This window comes from Oncorhynchus tshawytscha, linkage group LG01 (assembly GCF_018296145.1).
Source record: "Oncorhynchus tshawytscha isolate Ot180627B linkage group LG01, Otsh_v2.0, whole genome shotgun sequence".
Taxonomy (NCBI): domain Eukaryota; kingdom Metazoa; phylum Chordata; class Actinopteri; order Salmoniformes; family Salmonidae; genus Oncorhynchus; species Oncorhynchus tshawytscha.
This window is the reverse complement of record NC_056429.1, coordinates 38,118,864-38,143,140: the sequence shown is the minus strand read 5'-3', so window position 1 is coordinate 38,143,140 and position 24,277 is coordinate 38,118,864. Positions and strand designations below refer to the sequence as shown.

Here is a 24,277-nt window from a genome sequence, read left to right as displayed (position 1 = left end):
TGATTGTGCGCACAATTGGCCCAGCGTCGTCTGGGTTTGGCCGGTGTAGGCCGTCATTGTAAATAAGAATTAACTGACTTGCCTAGTTAAATAAAGGTCAAATTTTTTTTTTTTTTTAAATCCTGGACTAAAATAATTTTTAATAGAGATTCTTAATCTGTCCTGGAAACCACTGCCTTGTTTTTTTTTTTTTTTTTTTTTTTTTTTTTTAAATAGCCGATTGGGACAGCAAATTGTTGTCGCTCTACGTACAATGCAGTGCAGTATGTTTTTCACGATCATCTTCGGTAATGATTTACATAACTGCAGCTGCTATACTAGAACATGGATTTAATCAGCAGGACACTGGTATTGGCATGTATTGCATACAATGTCACTGTTATATTATTGATTCATACATTTGTTGATTCTAAAGTTACAGATTTCAGTTATTACATAATGGTAGTGGTTGTCACCCAAGTGAACATTTTCCTAGAAATGCCTCCTGAGGAATGTTTTTCTCTCAAATCAATGAAAGAAGCTGTCACAGCAATCCACGTTGCATTAGGTTTGTGCTCTCCCACCTTTGCCTAGCCCATAGCCTTTGTGTTGGATGGACAATGTGAAAGGCAGTAGCAGTAATGTATACAGTCTGGTAGAACATTCCCTGTTAGTCTCAGGTAAACCAGAACAGTAGGGGACAGAGGTAGGAAAGGAAGGATGCAAGTAAGAATGTATGCTTATGAATAGGTGGACTGAATAAGTGCTCATGATAACTACTAAAAGTCTAGTTATTGCAATTTCAAAACTATACTACACACAGGCATGAAGGTTGTGAGTGTGGGCCCAACCTTACTGTTTGGTCTGGTCTTCTATGAGGTGTACAGGTAGGCAACCTCTCCACTGGCCGGTCCCTACACCCTGTCTTCTGGTGGGGAACATGCCCCAGCTACTGAACAAACCTGCACCAACTTTTGCTGAGGCAGTGGTGTGAAGTAACTAAGTAAAAATGCTTTGAAGTACTACTTTAGTAGTTTTTGGGGGTATCTGTACTTTACTATTTGTATTTTTAACAACTTATTCTACTACATTCGTAAAGAAAACAGACTTTTTACCCCATTTTCCCCGACACACAAAAGCTAATGCTTTGGAAGGACAGCAATATTGTCCAATTCACACACCTTGTCAATATAATGAGATGTCATGCCTCTGATCTGGTGGACTCACTAAACACAAATACTGTTTATACATGATGTCTGAATAATGGAGTATGCCCCGGCTGTCTGTAAATAAATACAATTTTAGAAATGGTGCTGTCTTGTTTGCTTAATATAAGGAATTTGCTATGGCAATCTAGTATTTTATCCATAACTGTACTGTACTCAAAAGTAACAGTATCTGGTGTGGCCTGCAGCTGCATTAAGTACTGCAGTGCATCTCCTCCCCATGGACTGCACCAGTTTTGCCAGTTTTGAGATATGCTGTGAGATATTAGTCCACTCTTCCACCAAGGCACTTGCATGTTTCAGGACATTTCTGGGGGGAATGGCCCTAGTCCTCACCCTCCAATCCAACAGGTCCCAGACGTGCTCAATGAAATTGTTTCCGATGATGTCTGGTGTGGACCTGCCTTACAACAGGCTTACAAGCCCTCGATCTAGCCTCTCTCAGCCTATTGCGGATTGTCTGAGCACTGATGGAGGGATTGTGTGATCCTGGTGTAACTCGGGCAGTTGTTGTTGCCATCCTATACCTGTCCTGCAGGTGTGCTGTTCGGATGTACCGATCCTGTGCAGGTGTTGTTACACGTGGTCTTCCACTGCGAAGATGATCAGCTGCCCGTCCTGTTTCCCTAAAGCGCTGTCTTAGGCATCTCACAGTACGGACATTTCAATTTATTGCCCTGGCCACATCTGCAGTCCTCATGCCTCCTTGCAGCATGCCTAAGGAACGTTCACGCAGATGAGAAGGGGCCCTGGGTATCCTTCTTTTGGTGTATGTCAGAGTCAGTAGAAAGGCCTCTTTAGTGTCCTAAGTTTTCAGACCTTAATTAATGACCTTAATTGCCTACCGTCTGTAAGCTGTTAGTGTCTTAATGACCGTTCCACAGGTGCATGTTCATTAATGGTTCATTGAACAAGCATGGGAAACAGTGTTTAAAACCTTTTACAATGAAGATCTGAAGTTATTTGGATTTTTACGAATTATCTTTGAATGACAGGATCCTGAAAAAAAGATGTTTCTTTTTTTACTGAGTTTATTTGCGAGTCATTCTATTGCATTGTTGGTCTATAGGTTAATTTTCATAATTGTGTGGAATTGGCATGTTTGTATTTTCGTTGGTTGCAATTTTTATTTATCACACAGGCACAGCATAAAGAGCCTTGTTTGATGAGTGGAATAGCCTACCACGTGCAGACAGAGCGAGAGTAGCTCCTTAAAAAGCCTGTGGGCTATTGGAGTGAAACCTGCTTTTGTAAGCACAGTCATTGTGCAACAAATAATAATTCTAAATGCAATCCTGTGTTAACTTCTGTGGCTATGATTTAAAAAGGAGTTATTTCTCAGTCTCAACTCAATCTCAACTTTACTTCAAATAATGAGGCAAGTCTTACCTTGCTTCAAAGTAGCCTTGTAAAAATCCATCCATAGAAACAACACAATCTCACACTCAATTCCTGCAAATATTTACAAAACGGATTTCAGCAGATTGTGGCTTAATTCGTGTGACAGAAAGCACATTTCTGTGTGACTGAATTTGTAGGAAAATACACTTTTTGTGAGACTTCATTCATAGAAAAATACATTTTGGGGGCGGGGGGGACAATCTTAGGAAAGTTATTGGAGCAATGCATTTTGTGCAATAGTGTTCTACACTGCTTTTGGTTTTTGTGTCCCACATTTATGTCAAAAAACAAATGTGTTTACAACCCAATGTTGTTAATCAACCAGGTTGTCACCGAAATACTTAAAATAAAAACATAAGGCTACTATTATATTATATTTGACTATTAATGTCAATGCTGTTTTCTATGCTGATTTTCGCTTAATACTTTGGGATACTGGTGCTATGTTGGATATTATGAGGGTTGCCAGATTGGAGTAAAAAGCTGTATTTTTTTTTTTTTGTGGTATCGATGAAGGTATTTGATTGGGGATACATTTTAATTACGGGAAACTGCAACTGCATGGTATTTGCCACTGTAACGAGTCTGCACTATAATCAATTAAGCCATATCAATGCAGTTAAACAGGTAAAATAACATTGTTGGCTTGTACTAATGGCACTTCCAAGGCTGTTTCATGATGATTATTACGGTCGGGTAAATCATGTAACATATACCAGCATTGTTGACCTACTGTCTCTGCCCAGAGGCGTACTAGGCTATTAGAGCCCACGTATGAGCCCTGGTTAGAGTCCCTGTTGCAGCTTTCAATTTCTTTCGCTACATTGGAGGCAGCGTTGGGATCACATCCAGCTCACGTCTAGTTATGTGATCTAGTGGTGGGAAGCATTCCGTTTTTCAACATTGTGTTGGGTGTAATTACATTGATATATCTAGTGAACAATGGGCATGACGGATAGAAGTAGTCACTACAGCTGTGATCAAGCCTAACATCAAAGTTGCCTGAAGCTGAATGGAAAGTGTTATTCCCTAACCAGTGTTTCAGAAGACGTGACTGTCTAATTTACATAAGTTAACTTACCAGTGTGGACCCAAAACAAACACATTTCACACATTTACAAGCTACCGGTTTAAAGTGTTATTACAACCATGGTTTTATTTTGTTACTGAAGCTTATATATCTAATAACCTGATAATGATCCAAATCTTATGGGCTGTGAAACCCCTATGGGCTGTGAAAGCCGAATGACATTTATCACCATTTATTTATGGGGAGCAATTTCTGTTTTTATAACAGGTAGTATACATTTATTTACAGTAGTGTGTTGATGAATTATTGCTTTCTTCAATGGAAATAATGTTTAAAAATTAAAAAAAAAAAAGCCAAATATACCAAAAGCTAAATCAAGAGATTTACAACTATTTAAACATGTTAATAATTACTGAAACATGCAAACTACAAACCTTTTACCAGTTAAAGAAAATACATACATTATAACTAGTCATATTTTATTACAAATAATACATACAAGTTAAGTAAAGAATTGACTATAACATGAGTACAAACAGTGTGTGTAGTATAATTTTCCATCATAAAAATGTATCCCCATTCCCCAATCAAATACCATCATCGATACAAGAAAAAAAGAAATCTGTATAGGAAATGCGTTATGAAGATCGTGTAGACCTATTGTTCCTGAGCGCTCAGGACGTCAGACTGGGGCGAAGGTTTACCTTCCAACAGGACAACGACCCTAAGCACACAGCCAAGACAACACAGGAGTGGCTTCAGGACAAGTCTCTGAATGTCCTTGAGTGGCCCATTTAGAGGCCGGATTTGAACCTGATTGAACATCTTTGGAAAGACCTGAAAATAGCTGTGCAGCAATGCTCCCCATCCAACCTGACAGAGCCTGAGAGGATCTTCAGAGATGAATGGGAGAAACTCCCCAAATACAGGTGTGCCAAGCTTGTAGCATCATACCCAAGACTCAAGGCTGTAATCACTGCCAAAGGTTCTTCAACAAAGTACTGAGGAAAGGGTATGTAAATATAACATACATATTTGTAATTTTGCAAAATTTTCTAAAAACATGTTTTTGCTTTGTCATTATGTGTAGATCGATGATTTGAATCCATTTTAGAATAAGGCTGTAATGTAACAATTTGTAGAAAGTCAAAGGCTCTGAATGCTTTCCGAATGCACTGTATATGGAGGGCGTACTGTTTCTGTGTGTTCATGTGTATGTGTTTTCATTCAACTTTTGTTTTCCAAAACCTTTCCCTTGAGACATAAAAAAAAGATTGGAAGGAAGTTATGATGGGGAGAGAGTTGAAGTATTGACTAAAATGGTGGGGGTCGGGCGTGCAGTCGGCTCGGGCTGGCTTGGCAGTCTGGCTGAAATTTAATATAGAGGATGTCTTAATAAGACAATCAAAAGTATTTGTACTTTATTTGTAAGATGTGTTAATTTGTTAGGCTATTGGTTAAAGTTGCAACTCAATATTGATGATTGAATTATCACTGATCACTGATCTAGTTCTGTCTTCTCACATATTTAATAATGATCTCTTACCTAGCTTGATGACTGAGCATTTTTGCTTACTTTTTTGTTCTACTTTTTGCTGGCTTGAAGGGTCATGGGTCATATTAGATTGTGTAGAAGTGAGGGATGCAAATTTCAGTCAATTTTGCTGCTGACTAACTGACCCTAATAAACCGGTCAACAAACAGTTAATTTTTTCTAAAATGTAAATTGATGTGACCAACAGAATGTACTATCAGAGATCTGTATATAATGACGAGATGCATATGTTTCCACCCTAACAATTGGAGTCGTCCCAAGGCGGGAAGACAGGAAACAAGTTTATGCCCAAAATAAGCCCATAGAAACGCATTGGACTTATATTGAACATATTTTGGCGAGTGAAACCTCTGATACTATGCGTACATACAAGGACCGGACATTTTTCATTAAGAGCTTAATGGAAACATGCAACAATGGCAAGCTTATCGTCTTACAGTCAAAAGGCTGTAGTCTATTATTGAACATGCAATATTCCTGTAATGAAGCAGCTAATAAAACATCATTTTCAAACATTTGCCCAAATGCAAATCGCGGAAAACATAGTTCTAAAGCACACACCTAATGGGTAGTTTCATACGTGACAGAACAATATCTGTTAGAAATGTAGCAATAGGTGGAATATAATAGCAACTACTATGATGGGTTGGCTGACTAGGATTGTGCCTTTTGGCTTGTGTATAACAAAATAAAGGTGATATTAAAACCAATAGAACATGAGAGAAATGCTGGTTAATGGCATGAGAAAGTCTTACTTAAAATAATTGCCTCCACGTTTCCATTTTATGGAATGTTTTCTTAACATTCTCGGAACAATTTAAGAACATGACTTTAAATAGAACCACATGGAAACATTACTGAAATTCCCACAGAAGAACATTGATAACATTCTCTGAACTATTTGAGAACATTCCCAATGTCAAAACAGTTGGAGAACATTCATAGAACATTACCAAAATTGAAATGAAATGTAATCATGTTTGAACTTTTAGGAAACGTTCTGTTAAAGTAATAGGAAGGAAATAAATTCCACAAATTAACTTTTAAGAAGGAACACCTGTTAATTGAAATGCATTCCAGGTGACTACCTCATTAAGCTGGTTGTGAGAATGCCAAGAGTGTGCAACGCTGTCATCAAGGCAAAGGGTGGCTATTTGAAGAATCTGAAAAATTAAATAATATTTGTTTAACACTCGTTTGGTTACTACATGATTCCATATGTGTTATTTTATAGTTTTGATGTCATCACTATTATTCTACAATGTAGAAAATAGTAAAAATAAAGAAAAACACGAAGTGTATATTGTAGTGTATATTGCCTTGATAGAAAATAAAAAGGTACATAAGAAATCACAATCCACCAGACCATGGGTCAAATACATTCAGATATGCCATATACATGAAAGACATGTAGTATGTTTACATTGTAAATCATGTACATTTACATTGAAAATCTAAAACACTCCTACATTATCAAAAATGTCCTTCTTATTCAAGTTTAATCTAGGACTACAACATATGGTTTGAGATCTTGATATGTAGAGTATTATTGGTATGTGTAGTGTCATTACGTGAGTGTGTTTTCTCCATCTGCAGCCTTTTCAGTTGTTTGGTGTTAAGAAATACTTCATTTCCTTTTCATTTGTGTCAATTTAAAACCTAAGCAACCAGGCAAAGGAAGTTTCAATCAATTACCTTAGTTGATCAATCAAGTACAAGGGAGGTGTGAAAACCTTCAGACACTTGGCCCTCCAATAATTAATTTTTAAACCCCAGCAACATAATGAATAGGGCAGCTGTGGAAGACTCATCGAGGTGTTGCACACAGCTGGTAAGGCTTGGGACTGTGTGTAACCCCCATCTGAAAGTCCAGGCTGGGTTCCACCCCTGGGGGAGAGAAGAAGGTGAACCTCTGCAGCAGGGAGGTGAAGAACAGGAAGAGTTCCATCTTGGCTAGCTGCTCCCCAGGACACACCCTCTTACCTGGGGAGGGAACCAATCACAGTAAACCTTCTCTAACTGACACTGTAAAGCAGGGGTGTCAAACTCATTCCATGGAGGGCCCAGTGCCTGCAGGTTTTTGTTTTTTCCTTTCAACTAGACAACCAGGTGAGGAGAGTTCTTTATTAATTATGACCTTAATTCAGCAATCAAGTACAAGAGAGAAGCAAAAACCTGCAGACACTCGGCCATCCATTGGAATGAACTTGACACATGCTGTAAAGTACAGAACAATTACTTTGGATTGGGATACTAACACTAACGTACACTGTAAAATATTTCCTGTAAAATAACTTACTGGCCTCAATTTATTTAGCAGTACAGCTACTGTAATCCATTTGACGGTAATCCATTTTATAAGTACCAAAAATGTTACTGAAATCCAATTACCCATGCAGTGACATATTACACAATGTTCTTAGCAAGTTCTTCATTTTGGTCCGTTCAAATCTATTGTACCCCCTCACTTGCATTGACACATTGAGCAAATTCAGATGATCAAACATAACCGCCAGATAGGCAACATGGGTGAGCCATTCCTAACAATCGAAATGTTCGAAGCTCATAAAAGCGGCCCAACAGTTTACCCCCGGAAAGCCAGCGGACCTCTGCATGATAAAGCACCTGTTGGTACTTGCTCCCCATATCCCTGCAGAAGGCCTGGAAACACCTGCTGGTGCTCGCTCCCCATATCCCTGCAGAAGGCCTGGAGACACCTGCTGGTGCTCCCTGACCCATATCCCTGCAGAAGGCCTGGAGACACCTGCTTTTCGTTGGAACTCTTTTTGATATATTTGACAGTTTCTTCTGAAACTCGTTAGTCTGTTCTTGTTCTGAGAAATGAAGGCTATTCCACGTGAGAAATTGCCAAGAAACTGAAGATCTCGTACAGCGCTGTGTACTACTCCCTTCACAGAACAGTGCAAACTGGCTCTAACCAGAATAGAAAGAGGAGTGGGAGGCCCCAGGGGACAACTGAGCAAGAGGACAAGTACATTAGAGTGAATAGTTTGAGAAACAGATGCCTCACCAGTCCTCAACTGGCAGCTTCATTAAAAAGTACCTGCAAAAGACCAGTCAAGGTCAACAGTAAAGAGGCGACTCCGGGATGCTCGTCTTCTAGGCAGAGTTGCAAAGAATAAGCCGTATCTCAGACTGGCCAATAAAAAGAAAAGATTAAGATGGGCAAAAGAACAGACACTGGACAGAGGAACTGCCTAGAAGGCCAGCATCCCAGAGTCGCCTCTTCACTGTTGACGTTGAGACTGGTGTTCCAGCAACAATAGTCATTTACAACATTAACAATATTTACACTGTATTCTGATCAATTTGATGTTATTTTCATGGTCAAAACATTAGCTTTTCATTCAAAATCAAGGACAAACTTTTGAACATTAGTGTATGTAAATCATTGTTTGAATATGTTCGTAACCCGTTGTATAAAGGTGATAATGCCCTCGAACTCGATGCTTAGAGGATACATTGGCACTTTTTGCAGTTTTCAGTTTCTCTGGGTCCATCTGGATTATTGTACCAGAATTTAGAACATAACAATACAGTATCATACCATTAATGTATACAGTAAGTAATTGATCAAATAAAAGTCTAACGGTGTACTCTAACTATATAGGCAAGTCAATGATTCAACTTCAAGTCAATCAGTTAAACCAATTAAACCGAGTCAAGTATTACTATGTAAAGAAGATGAGTTGTGCATGTACTATTTCCTATAGGGCAGCTTTATTTGGCACCAATTTGGGGGTCAACTGATATGGAACAAACGTAGCACAGTATTACCTAAAGAGAATGGAAGGAATGCGTCTCTCTTCCTGAACTTGCCCTCCTGATCCAGAAAGTGTCCAGGGTTGAAGGTGTGAGGGGTCTCCCACTCTGACTCATCAAACAGGATCGACTGGAGGGTGCCAAGCACAATGGTGTTCTGAGGGGGGGAAAAAAACAACAGACATTATCTCATCAACAAGTACACAATGTTATGGCATCAATCTTTTATGTGTAGTTGAAATAATACGGAAAAAGGAAAAAAGCATATACTTTTAAGTGTAGGATGTCCCTATACGATAACCAAACACATTTAATTCTTCTTCTAAATGTACAAACACCACATGGTGACAACATACTACACATGAATGTAGTTATAAGGAATACATCTTTATAAAGCGCTGAATCATGCAGTGGATGCGCCGTGAGATCACATGATTAAGTAGAACAAGTGTATGATCTCTATGCTTGAGATGAGATGACTGACCTTAGGGATGGTGTATCCTCCAACCTCAGTGTCTTTAGTGGCCATGCGGGATACGTTGAGCGGTATGATATTCCCCATCCTCTGTGTCTCATGGATGACTGCGTCAGTGTAGGGCATGCGGTTCCTGTCTTCCATGGAGGGCTGCCGCGACGACCTAACAACTGCATCGATCTCTGCCTGCACCTTGGCTACAACAGGGATACAAGATATAAAGACACAACACAAATAAGTCTTCATGCAAACGGATTGTGTGTGTGTGTGTGTGTGTGTGTGTGTGTGTGTGTGTGTGTGTGTGTGTGTGTGTGTGTGTGTGTGTGTGTGTGTGGTCTAAGCGTGCCTCCATGTAAGAGAATGACCTTTTATTAATCAATCAAGATCAATCGCTTTGACGAACTGATTAAATGCTCTAGGGGTCATTGCGGTGGAAGCACTTACCTTGTATCTCCGGGTAGTTGATCATAAAGAGAAGGCCCCAATGGAGGGTGGTAGAGGTGGTCTCTGTCCCAGCCACAAATAGATCCAGAGTGCAGAAGGACAAGTTCTCCAAGTTAAACCCAGCCCTTGTGTCATCTTCACACTGTGGAACAAAACACAGCAAAACAACCTCAACATGCTAGAGACTTAAAAATATTTGACAATCTAACGAATTGATGATGCTGTAGCTAAATTACCAATGTGTCAAGAAAATGGGATAAAAAATGTTTACATGTGTTGCAATACAAATAATAGCTCTGAATCCACATTCATTTGGATGGTAAGTGTGCTCTGCACCCACCACTTTCTTTAAAAACTACTTGATTATGTAGAACCACTCCCTAATACTATTCTCCAGTCCGACTTCATCATCATCAGCGTAGAGGAGGGTAAACATATACTGTACGTAAACACCACTTACCTACCTACTGCGGAAAAATACTATAGGGAGCATAACTATATTCACTGCGAATGGCAATCACTTTTTACTCAACTACTTTTTTTTTACAACTACATCACTGATATTCATTGTCATTATCATCGTCACCTTCTCTATCTCGTTGAGGAAGCAGTCGATGAAGTCTCTTGGTGAGGAGGGGTCGTTGTCCTTCATGTGCTCCTGAATCCTGATGTTGATGAAGGAGATGACCTCCTTCCAGCCAGTGAAGATCCTTCTGTGAGGACCAGGAACCCGACGCATGACCCACGGCATCATGTTATACATCTGAGGACAGAGTTAGGGCAGGGATGGACTGAAACCAGAATTCGGCCAGGGAATTACAAACACAGCAGCCCCTCAAGGCCCTAATTTCTAGTAAAATAATGATAATTCTGACAAAAACATAGTTCCTGGCAGCATGATTATGATATTCAGTGGGGCAAAAAAGTATTTAGTCTGCCACCAATTGTGCAAGTACTCCCACTTAAAAAGACGAGAGAGGCCTGTAATTTTCATCATAGGTACACTTCAACTATGATAGACAAAATGAGAAAAAAATCCAGAAAATCACATTGTAGGATTTTTAATGAATTTATTTGCAAATTAATTAATTTTTCCCATTCCTCCTTGCAAAACAGCTCGAGCTCAGTGAGGTTGGATGGAAATTTTTCCCATTCCTCCTTGCAAAACAGCTCGAGCTCAGTGAGAATCAGCAGTTTTCAGTTCTTTCCACAGATTCTCGATTGGATTCAGGTCTGGACTTTGACTTGGCCATTCTAACACCTGGATATGTTTATTTTTGAACCATTCCATTGTAGATTTTGCTTTATGTTTTGGATCATTGTCTTGTTGGAAGACAAATCTCCGTCCCAGTCTCAGGTCTTTTGCAGACTCCATCAGGTTTTATTCCAGAATGGTCCTGTATTTGGCTCCATCCATCTTCCCATCAATTTTAACCATCTTCCCTGTCCCTGCTGAAGAAAAGCAGGCCCAAACCATGATGCTGCCACCACCATGTTTGACAGTGGGGATGGTGTGATGAGCTGTGTTGCTTTTACACCAAACATAACGTTTTGCATTGTTGCCAAAAAGTTAAATTTTGGTTTCATCTGACCAGAGCACCTTCTTCCACATGTTTAGTGTGTCTCCCAGGTGGCTTGTGGCAAACTTTAAACAACACTTTTTATGGATATCTTTAAGAAATGGCTTTCTTCTTGCCACTCTTCCATAAAGGCCAGATTTGTGCAATATACGAGTGATTGTTGTCCTATGGACAGAGTCTCCCACCTCAGCTGTAGATCTCTGCAGTTCATCCAGAGTGATCATGGGCCTCTTGGCTGCATCTCTGATCAGTCTTCTCCTTGTATGAGCTGAAAGTTTAGAGGGACGGCCAGGTCTTGGTAGATTTGCAGTGGTCTGATACTCCTTCCATTTCAATATTATCGCTTGCACAGTGCTCCTTGGGATGTTTAAAGCTTGGGAAATCTTTTTGTATCCAAATCCGGCTTTAAACTTCTTCACAACAGTATCTCGGACCTGCCTGGTGTGTTCCTTGTTCTTCATGATGCTCTCTGCGCTTTTAACGGACCTCTGAGACTATCACAGTGCAGGTGCATTTATATGGAGACTTGATTACACACAGGTGGATTGTAATTTATCGTCATTTAGGTCAACATTGGATCATTCAGAGATCCTCACTGAACTTCTGGAGAGAGTTTGCTGCACTGAAAGTAAAGGGGCTGAATAATTTTGCACGCCCAATTTTTCAGTTTTTGATTTGTTAAAAAAGTTTGAAATATCCAATAAATGTCGTTCCACTTCATGATTGTGTCCCACTTGTTGTTGATTCTTCACAAAAAAATACAGTTTTATATCTTTATGTTTGAAGCCTGAAATGTGGCAAAAGGTCGCAAAGTTCAAGGGGGCCGAATACTTTCGCAAGGCACTGTATATATCACTCTGGATAGTGCCAATACATTGCTGAGATATTCAAGGTAACTTGATGCCAACTTCCTGTACATTACTGTAATGTCAAGCAACGAAACAGTAAAATACTGTCAAAGTGACAAGGTAACTGTAAAAAAGTTCTTACCATATTTTACAAGGGGTTGGAAAAAGCAGGTTGGCTGCTAGGCATTTGTATGTTGACGCATTTTAATGAAAACTTGATTTATATTACTTGCACTATCAGAGGCCGAAACAAAAACTTCCAACCAGGCCATGATTACAGGGCAAAACAAATCAAATGGTCATGGTTACAATTTCAACCATTAGAGGGTTAAGGCCCATTGCCAATCTGATTAGCGATGGGTTGTTTGCGAACGAACAGCTCTTGCTGCTTTTTCAACTCAACAACGTTTTTCTGTAATAATAATTATTAATTAATAATTATTGAAAGAGAGTGACTCCTCACTGCTGAAACAATAAATAGTGGAGAGAGCATTTCAATCTGGTCCACTCTGAATTTTTCAGTGCGTTAAAAAAAATTATGTGGGCAGGTAAAAAATGTATTTGAACTCGCTTTTCATGATCTGACATAATTGTAGCCCACCTTTTGGGCTTTACATTGGGAACAAAATGAGCCGTCTCTTTTACAATGAGCCGGCTCAAAGAAGTGATTAAGAATTCCCATCACTAACTCTGATCTGTTCCCTATATACAGTGGGGAGAAAAAGTATTTGATACACTGCCGATTTTGCAGGTTTTCCTACTTACAAAGCATGTAGAAGTCTGTCATTTTTATCATAGGTACACGTCAACTGTGAGAGCCGGAATTTAAAACAAAAATCAGGAAAATCACATTGTATGATTTTTAAGTAATTCATGTGCATTTTATTGCATGACATAAGTATTTGATACATCAGAAAAGCAGAACTTAATATTTGGTACAGAAACCTTTGGTTTCAATTACAGAGATCATACGTTTCCTGTAGTTCTTGACCAGGTTTGCACACACTGCAGCAGGGATTTTGGCCCACTCCTCCATACAGACCTTCTCCAGATCCTTCAGGTTTCGGGGCTGTCGCTGGGCAATACGGACTTTCAGCTCCCTCCAAAGATTTATATTGGGTTCAGGTCTGGAGACTGGCTAGGCCACTCCAGGACCTTGAGATGCTTCTTACGGAGCCACTCCTTAGTTGACCTGGCTGTGTGTTTCGGGTCGTTGTCATGCTGGAAGACCGAGCCACGACCCATCTTCAATGCTCTTACTGAGGGAAGGAGGTTGTTGGCCAAGATCTCGCAATACATGGCTCCATCCATCCTCCCCTCAATACGGTGCAGTCGTCCTGTCCCCTTTGCAGAAAATCATCCCCAAAGAATGATGTTTCCACCTCCATGCTTCACGGTTGGGATGGTGTTCTTGGGGTTGTACTCATCCTTCTACTATCTCCAAACACGGCGAGTGGAGTTTAGACCAAAAAGCTCTATTTTTGTCTCATCAGACCATTCCTCCTCTGGATCATACAGATGGTCATTGGCAAACTTCAGATGGGCCTGGACATGCGCTGGCTTTAGCAGGGGGACCTTGCGTGCGCTGCAGGATTTGAATCCATGACGGCGTAGTGTGTTGCTAATGGTTTTCTTTGAGACTGTGGTCCCAGCTCTCTTCAGGTCATTGACCAGGTCCTGCCCTGTAGTTCTGTACTGATCCCTCACCTTCCTCATGATCATTGATGCCCCACGAGATGAGATCTTGCATGGAGCCCCAGACCGAGGGTGATTGACCAACAGTTGTTGCCTTCTCACCAAGCTGCTTGCCTATTGTCCTGTAGCCCATCCCAGCCTTGTGCAGGTCTACAATTTTATCCCTGATGTCCTTACACAGCTCTCTGGTCTTGGCCATTGTGGAGAGGTTGGAGTCTGTTTGATTGAGTGTGTGGACAGGTGTCTTTTATACAGGTAACGAGTTCAAACAGGTGCAGTTAATACAGGTAATGAGTGGAGAACAGGAGGGCTTCTTAAAGAAAAACTAACAGGTCTGTGAGAGCCGGAATTCTTACTGGTTTGTAGGTGATCAAATACTTATGTCATGCAATAAAATGCAAATTAATTACTTAAAAATGATACAATGTGATTTTCTGGATTTTGTTTTAGATTCTGTCTCTCACAGTTGAAGTGTACCTATGACAAAAATTACAGACCTCTATATGCTTTGTATGTAGGAAAACCTGCAAAATCGGCAGTGTATCAAATACTTGTTCTCCCCACTGTACATTCAATTGTTAGGGAACTACTTCCAGATAAAACTTCAATTTGTACATGACTCTCACTAACTGGTGCTACAAATATAGCCACTGAAGCCTTAAAATATGTTAATGAGCAAGCGATTCTTTCCACTCCCACAATATTTTTCCACAATGCACCATAATGTACAGAATGCTGCATTAAATATACAGCAAACAGCAATACAGTATTTTGTTGAATTAGATTGAACAACAATTCAGCAATTGCTATTAGTGAATATGTAATTATATATTACAGCATACCAACTGATAGTTGGTGTTTTATATCACTTGCACTTAACAAAGGCTTCTAAAATGACATTAACTACAGGGCAAAAAAAGATCAAAAGGTAGCCACTCAACCATTAAAAAAGTTGTACTTATCAACAAATAAATCATATATCATGCATTATTAAGCTGTCTAGTATGATTCTTAGAAGTTTCAAATGATTTCTCAAAATAGTCACAAGACCACAACCATAAATCTCCAAGATGTGCTTTTACAGATGAATTTGGCACCAGAGGTATGTCATTTTTATTTAACTAGGCAAGTCTCAATTTCCACCTTTTGACGTGCCCAAAGTAAACTGCCAGTTGCTCAGTCCTTGAAGCCAGGATGTGCATATAATTGGTACCATTGGAAAGAAAACACTGACGTTTGTAGAAATGTTTAAATAATGTAGGAGAATTTAACACAATAGATATGGTAGGAGAAAATCCAAAGAAAATCCAACTGGAAATTGAGAGCCCATGCTCTTACAATGGAATGTATTAGAGGCATACTAAATTCTAGTGCTCAGGATGCAATTCTTCCACAGGGTTTCAGCAGTCTATGTTCAAGGTTTCAGGCTTGTAACTTCCAAAACTAATAAGAAAGATCAGTTTTAGTACAGGGACAGTCTTGGAAATGTGTGTATGCGCGCGATGAAGACAGAACGCACCTGCTAAAAATCGGTTCCTATTGAACATACTTCTTTCCGTAAGAAATATTATAGTTTCATTACATTTGAGGGTATCTGAGGAGTAGATAGAAATGTATTTTGACTTGTTGAAACAAAGTTTAGGGGTAGATTTTCAGATTCCTTTCTCTGCATGTTGAACGAGGGGATTAATCAAATTGATGGCGCCAACTAAACTGACTTTTTGGGATATAAAGAAGGATTTTATCTAACAAAACGACACTACATGTTATATCTGGGACCCTTTGGATGACAAATGAGAAGAAGATTTTCAAAAAGTAAGTGAATATTTAAATCGCTATTTGTGAATTTATGAAACCTGTGCCTGTGGAAAAATATTTTGATGTGGGGCGCCGTCCTCAAACAATCGCATGGCATGCTGCCGCTGTAACGGCTACTGTAAATCGGACAGTGCCGTTAGATTAACAAGAATTTAAGCTTTCAACCGATATAAGACACTTGTATGTACCTAAATGTTTAATATCCGTAATTGTTATGATTTTTTATTTGAATTGCGCGCCCTCCAGTTTCACCGGAAGTTGTTCTTCTAGCAGGACGCCTAGACTTACACATTTTTATTTTCAATGACGGCCTAGGAACAGTGGGTTAACTGCCTTGTTCAGGGGCAGAACAACAGATTTTTACCTTGTCAGCTCAGGGATTCAATATTGCAACCTTTCGGTTGCTAGTCCAACGCTCTAACCACTAGGCTACTATTTTCTTTGTAAATACAATTTTTAAAGGGTGTAGTTTATATTATGTGCCTTCAATTTGAATACATTGAATCTATAAAGCTCGTTATATATGAAATTATCTGAGCAGTTACATTTATTTGGGGCAAAAAGAGCTATGGCCAGTATGTTTCTGACAAAGTTAGATTCAATGGAAAACTTCAGTCCAGTCAGATTTCCTGATCATTCTTGAATTCATGGATGGCCATAATATTTACATTTAAAAAACCTATTAGTGCATTTAATATGGTTTTATCCTCTAGGGTAGACAATTGTAGTCAACAAGTCAAAGTAAGTAACCACAGAAGGTGGACTGAATACATGATGTGCAGTCTACAAATAGAATAAGAGAGAGAGAGACTTACCCCAGCCCAAAAGCCCCCTTCCAAGTAAATAATCTCGTTCATTGTTTTCAGGAGGGTTTGGAATTGGTCATCGCTGTATTCAAAGCGGTCACCAAACACAAGACAGCAGATCACATTGGAAACAGCATTGTTCATCAGTATCTGGGGGCTGAAGGGTTTTCCTGCATGGGCCAAAAGAAACTTTATTCCCCACAAAAGCAATATGGCTTACATCAAAAGTAAAATGTCACCATATAGGCTAGTGGCCAATCCTCAAAAAGGGCATTTGTTTGAGATACCCCTACCAGAGGTATAACAAAGCACAACCATGTTTTTTCCCCTCTGAGGTCTCCAATATATGAAATTGATGGTTGTATACATAAGCTCATGTGGCCCAATATCGCAAACTCTGATATTGCAAAAATGTTGAATACAAGTAGTCAATTGTATCCCCTACATATACAAACAAACAGCATTAGGATATCTTAAAGGATTTTGGAAATATAGACCTGTAAACAGATACAATAGGAGGAAATATTAACTATGAATACAAATGTAACTTTCTGATAGCTGTTCAATAGACAACTTCCAGGTCAAATTTGCTCTCATTCAGTGCTGTATGGTCCTGCCTGACAAAAGTGCATAAAGTTATGTTTTTTTGATGTTGTGGCTATTGCAATCAGCTCAAAGGCAAGTGGGTCCAGACACTGAACGCTCAGTTATTTCAAAGGTTCCTCTGTGGACTTTATACATGATGTGCCCCCCCCCACCCAAATCCAATATGGTGTCCAATATCCAATATGCCTGCAACATCACCATTAACTGGTGGTTCAATTACCTCTGTACATGTTTTAAATGAGAGATATTTTTCAGATTTGTGTACTGTACTTATGACCTGTACTCAAGACAATTTTTTTGAACTTCAACTACATTACATGACCAAAAGTATGTGCTCATCAAACATCTCATTCCAAAATAATGGGCATTAGTATGAAGTTGGTCCCCCCCTTTGCTACCTTAACTGCCTTCACTCTTCTGGGAAGGCTTTCCACTAGCTGTTGGAACATTGCTGCAGGAACTGGCTTCCATTCAGCCACAAGAACATTAATGAGGTCGGGCACTGATGTTGGGCAATTAGGCCTGGCTTGCAGTTCTCATCTCAATTCAGCCTGATGGGGTTGAGGTCAGGGCTCTGTGCAGGCCAGTCAAGTTCTTCCACATCAATCTCAACAAACCATTTCTGGATGGACCTCACTTTGTGCACGGGGCATTGTCAAGCTGAGAGGAAAGGGCCTTCCCCAAACTGTTGCCACAAAGTTGGGAGCCCAGAATCATCTAGAATGTCATTGTATGCTGTAGCGTTAAGATTTCCCTTTAGTGGAACCATGAAAAACAGTCCCAGACCATTATTCCTCAAACCAAACTTTATAGTGCTACACGCTTCAAGACACTCGGAGGTCCCATTCTGTGAGCTTGTGTAGCCTACCACTTCGCAGCTGAGCCGTTGTTGCTCCCAGATGTTTTGACTTCACAATAACAGCACTCACAGTTAACCGGGGCAGCTCTAGCAGGGCCGAAATTTGGCCACAGAACTACAACAACGATTGGCTACTTTGTCTCCTCACCATTTAAGGACACACGCATGTCCTTGTTGATATACTGTAAGTGTGTGAATGAGATCAAAACATGAACACACATTGAAAAACTAGTTGTGTTGAATTTGCAAGGTGGTTGGTATAGAATCGAGAAGGCGGGTAGAAGGCTTAAATTGTGATATCACTTTCCTGAGCATATCTGTGTCAACCAGGGAAAATAAACCCATAGTGCATTTGCGTGGTAGGCTAGGGCACATAAACTTCTCATCAGGTCTTGCTTCACTGATACCCAGCCTAATGTTTGTTATCTTATCTTTGAAATATGCTGTAAACTCATCACATTTAGATGTGGAGGAAAGTTCACCTACATTTGCGGGGGTAGGATTTATCAGGCCACCACTGCTCGAAAAGAGCTCTCAAATTATTCTGATTATTAGTGATCGAGTTAGAAAAATGAGGTCATCTGGCATTTCTAATTGACTTGTTATATATGCCAAGTTGCTCTCTTAGAACATCATAATGGACCTGCAACTTCTGCTCTGCCTTTCTGCAATATCTCTTTAATTCATACATTTCCTCACTAATCCAAGGGGCTCTCCGTTTGGATCTGGCCTTTATCAACTTTACTGGAACTATTCATTTTTGCTATTAAAGTTATCAACTAAATCATGACAAGAGGAAGGAAGAATAGGTGATGGAGCATTGTTCATACAGTAAAATCTGTAGCAACTTCAGAGGTAAGACAGCATTTCTTAATAATGTGTTCAAGATGACCCTCTGCTATGGGCAAAAAGGTAGTAAAAAATACAAGATGGTATTCAGATAAAGCAACATCAACAGTAGAGGATATGTCAATTGGAAGGCCCTTGGTAATAACCAGGTCCAGAGAATGGTCCCGGTAATGGGTGGGTCCAGTGACATGTTGGATAAAGTCAATAGAGCTCAAAAGATTAATATATTCAATGGCCTTGGAGTGAATATTAAAATCACACAATGAGTTTTATCATAGTTCTCAAGGACAACAGTTCAGGGAAGTCAATAAAGAAAGTGGGGAAGTGCTTTCGTGGCCTATACAGGGTTCCCTACATGGAACAGATAGGAGACACTTCAGAACAAACTTCCTTTTGATTTGATTTGTTTTGGTACTATCTGAGAGATATAAGAAAGATCACCATAAATGTAGTTATCCCCTTATTTTAGGCACTAAACTATCTTCATACATAATACCATAACATTTTTTAAACTGGTACCGGGAACCTTCAGATGAGTCTTGTAAGCATCCTAGAGGAAAACAACCGACATGTACTTGTTCGTGAGAATACCTTTCCGCATAGGGGTCATATTAATATTTAGCCTGGCCTCCCGAGTGAAGCAGCAGTCTTGAAAGCATTGAAGTGCTGAGGCACCACTACAGCCCCGGGTTCAATCCCAGACTGTGTCACAGCCGGCCGTGACCAGGAGTCCCATTGTGCAGTATGTCAAGAAGCAGTGCGGCTTGGCAGGTAATGTTTCAGAGGACGCATGGCTCTCAACCGTCACCTCTCCCGAGTCCATTGGGGAGTTGCAGCGTTGAGACAAGATCATAACTACCAATTGGATATCACAAAATTGGGGAGAAAAAGGGGGTAAAATATGTTTAAATAATAATGTTAGTGTGTAGCCCAAACTGTTCGGACACTACAGACAGAAGCTGGCAGATCGGCTGTACCGACTTCAGACGAGTCCCAAGACGCTTGTGCGGTAAGACCATCTTGTTCATGAGTGTCTCACATTTCCTTAGATGTTTTCATGAGAAGACCGATTTTCAGGACATCTTATGGTCTGACAAACACCACTCTGGCTCTGCAACCTTTCACTGCAGATGCGGAAGGCAGATATCGGCGGAAGCGGTATTTGAGAAGCAGCCCATACAAAACAAACTAGCTTAAACAAATGGATTTTGATGGAGATTTTTTAGTATTATGTTCAATTGATTTCCACAGGTGTGCGGATATTTTAGGCCAATTCTTTTATTATGATGATTAGATTTCCATGGGGGCGCTGACATCGACCTTAGGGGGTAAAGGGTGTGTGTGTCACAACATCTATATATGCAACCACTTTTTCAGTAAAATATTTTTACAGAACCCTCCATTTCATATATGGGAGACCTTAAAGATATGGAAAAACGCTAGTGTTTTGTAATACCTCAGGTAGGGGCATCTAAAAATGCTTTATATCGCTACACTGAACTTCAGTCTGCAAAACTTCTCTGTAAGCACCACAGCTCATATACAGCTTTGTTGTATGTTTTTTGCTTGGTGCTTGGACTCCTGATCTGAACTGAATCTGTTTTCACCGTGAAAATCTAAACTGTTTTTAATCGCTGTATGTCTGTTGCATCCAAAACAGAGGCAACTCATGTGTCTACCCAAATCTGTTTTGACAAGTATATCAATTTCCTTGCAGGGACAATAAAGTTTGAATTGAACTGTAACCATATCAAGTTTCCACTGTACCTTGTTCACTCTGAATGGCTTCATTCAAACACTGCGCTTCAATCTGGATGGATGGCTCCAGACTCTTCTTGCCCACTCCAAAGTTCCTCAGTGTAGAGAGAGCAAACCTCCTCTGTTGCTTCCATGGATACCCGTTCGACATAACCACACCTACAGTGGGACAAAAAAGTATTTAGTCAGCCACCAATTGTGCAAGTTCTCCCACTTAAAAAGATGAGAGAGGCCTGTAATTTTCATCATAGGTACACTTCAACTATGACAGACAAAATGAGAAAAAAAATCCAGAAAATCACATTGTAGGATTTTTAATGAATTTATTTGTAAATTATGGTGGAAAATAAGTATTTGGTCACCTACAAACAAGCAAGATTTCTGGCTCTCACAGACCTGTAACTTCTTCTTTAAGAGGCTCCTCTGTCGTCCACTCGTTACCTGTATTAATGGCACCTGTTTGAACTTGTTATCAGTATAAAAGACACCTGTCCACAACCTAAAACAGTCACACTCCAAACTCCACTATGGCCAAGACCAAAGAGCTGTCAAAGGACACCAGAAACAAAATTGTAGACCTGCACCAGGCTGGGAAGACTGAATCTGCAATAGGTAAGCAGCTTGGTTTGAAGAAATCAACTGTGGTAGCAATTATTAGGAAATGGAAGACATACAAGACCACTGATAATCTCCCTTGTTCTGGGGCTCCACGCACGATCTCATCCCGAGGGGTCAAAATGATCACAAGAACGGTGAGCAAAAATCCCAGAACCACACGGGGGACCTAGTGAATGACCTGCAGAGAGCTGGGACCAAAGAAACAAAGCCTACCATCAGTAACACACTACGCCGCCAGGGACTCAAATCCTGCAGTGCCAGACGTGTCCCCCTGCATTAGCCAGTACATGTCCAGGCCCGTCTGAAGTTTGCTAGAGAGCCCCAAAACATCACTGCTCTAGAGGAGATCTGCATGGAGGAATGGGCCAAAATACCAGCAAAGTGTGTGAAAACCTTGAAGACTTACAGAAAACGTTTGACCTCTGTCATTGCCAGCAAAGGGTATATAACAAAGTATTGAGATAAACTTTTGTTATTGACCAAATACTTATTTTCCACCATAATTTGCAAATAAATTCATAAAAAATCCTACAATGTGATTTTCTGGATTTTTCTCATTTTGTCTGTCATAGTTGAAGTGTACCTATGATGAAAATTACAGGCCTCTCTCATCTTTTTAAGTGGGAGAACTTGCTCAATTGGTGGCTGACTAAATACTTTTTTGCCCCACTGTAAGTATAAGAACAGTTTTCAGTGAAGAAGCCTTAACTTGTACCATACACTCAAAGATGCAAGTAAGCCTTGAAAAGTAGCCTTTTCAGAGGCAGAAGAGCCAATAAGGGCAGGTGCATCTTCTGTTTCTCAAGCGTGAGGCAGCTTGATGTAAAAGTACACACCCTGGACAGGATTCTAGCCTGTCAGGGCCTTACCCCCTATCCATCTCCTTAATACTGATGGCCAAGCAAAGAGGCATGAGGTCCCATTTTGGAGTCTTTGGTAGGACTTGAATGGGGATCGAACCCCCAACCTTTCCATTTTTAAGGATTGACACTAATACACTAAATATGTAATATTTCTACAATAATAAATTATTATGATCCATAATCAATTATCAGTTAATAACTGTAGGATGATGACAATGTCCTGCAAGCCCAGGGTCAGGTCAGGCAGAGGTCGGTAATCCAGAGTAGTGGCAAAGACACAGGACAGCAGGCAGGCTCAGAGTCAGGACAGGCAAGGGTCAAAACCAGGAGGACGAGAAATAGAGTGACTGGGGAAAGGCAGGAGCTGAGACAAAACACTAGTTGACTTGAACAAACAAGAAACACTGGCACAGACAGACAGAAAACACAGGTATAAATACCCAGGGGATAAGTGGAGAAGATGGGCGACACTTGGAGGGGGGGGGTGGAGACAAGCACAAGGACAGGTGAAACAGATCAGGTCGTAACAAGTATAAAGTATGTGAACGTTACCTTTACTTCCCATTGCTTGACTTCCAAAATATATATCTTCAAATAAGGGAATGGAGGGACGATCTACAAAACTGTCGCCATTGTGGACCAAGGCCTCTTTCACCATCTCGTATCCACTCAGAATAACCCACTTTGGCCCTTGGTTTGCTGAAGGAATTCGAAGGCTGAAGATCTTTCCATATTTTTTTTCACACTACAAGAAGAACAACAACAAATAAAGTTTGTCATCAAAAGAGTGCTAAGCAGCATTAAGTTAGCCTGGTGCCATATCTGATTGTGCTCTTGCCAACTCCATTGCTCCATTACAGTACAAGCCAAACATTTGTCTGGCATGACAATGATTGACAAGGAGTTGGAATGATAGCACAAACAGAATGATACTCAGGCTAGCGTTTAGTAAACCCACCTCTTCAAACTGAAGATGTATCTTAGCAGGATCAAATTGAAACATGTTGCCAATGAAAGGCCATGACCAAGGTCCAGGAGGAAAATTCTTTGGAGTTTTGTTCTTCAGGAGGTCGGCAAGTACCAAGAAAACACAGAGGAAAATCAAAAAAGTCTTTATGTCCAACCATTCCAAAACAGAATAATGAAGTAATTTGCTCATCTCACTACAAGTGGAACTGACTCAAAAAAAGCACACAGAAACTAAACAGAGGAATGACGTGCCAGTGATTTCTCTGTAACCTGCTCCCTATCTCTCTGCTTCCAAAGTAATGTCATAATAACCACTGTTGTGTGTGTTCAGACTTGGGACTGGGCGTGTGCTATTACCATAACAACTCAGAGTTCATGCATTTCCCCTTTGTACAGAGTTTTTTTCTCTCCTCAGAAAACCATGGTTGCACAATGACTACACATAATTCCTCCTATAGAGGTAGATTTCAGCTTTGTTGCTAAGTCCTTTGCAATATTACTTTACTGTAGTACAGTGCATTGTAGGCTGTATACTGTAAAATGGAAAAATTGTATGGCCCTGAACATTGTGCTTTCCATTTATTAACAGTACTGACTGCTCAATAGATTTTGACTGGTTGCAGGTTCATATCAACAAAGAACAAGATTTACAGTATCACAGAGACAAAGGACAAGTTTGTGAGATGCAGGGTACAGTACTGTAAAAAATAGTGGTACAAGGAGGAGGAAGAACAAAAAACAAAATTGAAAAGAGCAAAGCAGAGTAGTCATTTCTGATCAATTTTGAGCTACTATGATAGAACATGTTTTCGTTCATCAAAAGACAATGACGGAGAAATTTGAACATTTTTTTTGATAAAAAATGTACTTCTCCCTGAGGATTGTATGTTTTGAACAATGTGTTTTCTATTTTTTGGTGTATTGTTTACTGACTGTTTGAGAGTGTATATCATTTTGATCACTTTGTTTATGATATGAGAGCAGTGTTTGATTTTGAACACAGGTAAAACTGTTCTGAGGCGAATGTTTCATTTTGCAAGAGGAGTCAGAGGTTATGCAAATAGTGCTTGAAGATGACATTTGTGTTAAATGTTTTCAGGAAATGGAGCAAGGTT

General features: G+C 40.0%; 1 protein-coding gene across 3 annotated transcripts; it reads right to left on the bottom strand.

Moving 5' to 3' along the window:
* Positions 1-6,488: 6,488 nt before the first annotated feature.
* On the bottom strand, positions 6,489-23,472 carry LOC112250281 (cytochrome P450 2J2). Of its 3 annotated transcripts, XM_024420311.2 has the most exons (10): positions 23,152-23,472; positions 22,746-22,938; positions 21,109-21,153; positions 20,722-20,871; positions 16,650-16,810; positions 10,480-10,656; positions 9,894-10,035; positions 9,459-9,646; positions 8,990-9,131; positions 6,489-7,174 (listed from the first exon to the last, which is right to left on the bottom strand). In XM_024420311.2, the coding sequence occupies exons 1-10, from the start codon at positions 23,350-23,352 to the stop codon at positions 6,999-7,001; spliced, it is 1,575 nt and encodes a 524-aa protein (XP_024276079.1). In that variant the 5' UTR covers positions 23,353-23,472; the 3' UTR covers positions 6,489-6,998. The 3 variants fall into 3 exon arrangements, with proteins under 3 accessions (XP_024276079.1, XP_024276087.1, XP_042176916.1); XM_024420319.2 differs by lacking the exon at positions 21,109-21,153; XM_042320982.1 differs by lacking the exons at positions 22,746-22,938; positions 23,152-23,472 and adding an exon at positions 21,387-21,510.
* Positions 23,473-24,277: the final 805 nt, after the last annotated feature.

What these genes read in the sequence shown, in the direction of transcription:
- LOC112250281 (XM_024420311.2), bottom strand. Translation starts at nt 23,352, where the DNA reads ATGAGCAAATTACTTCATTATTCTGTTTTGGAATGGTTGGACATAAAG. An exon ending in CAACTACCCGGAGATACAAG is followed by an intron (nt 9,647 to 9,893) that starts GTAAGTGCTTCC and finishes TCCCTGTTGTAG; the next exon opens with CCAAGGTGCAGGCAGAGATC. An exon ending in GAGGATACACCATCCCTAAG is followed by an intron (nt 9,132 to 9,458) that starts GTCAGTCATCTC and finishes TCCCCCCCTCAG; the next exon opens with AACACCATTGTGCTTGGCAC.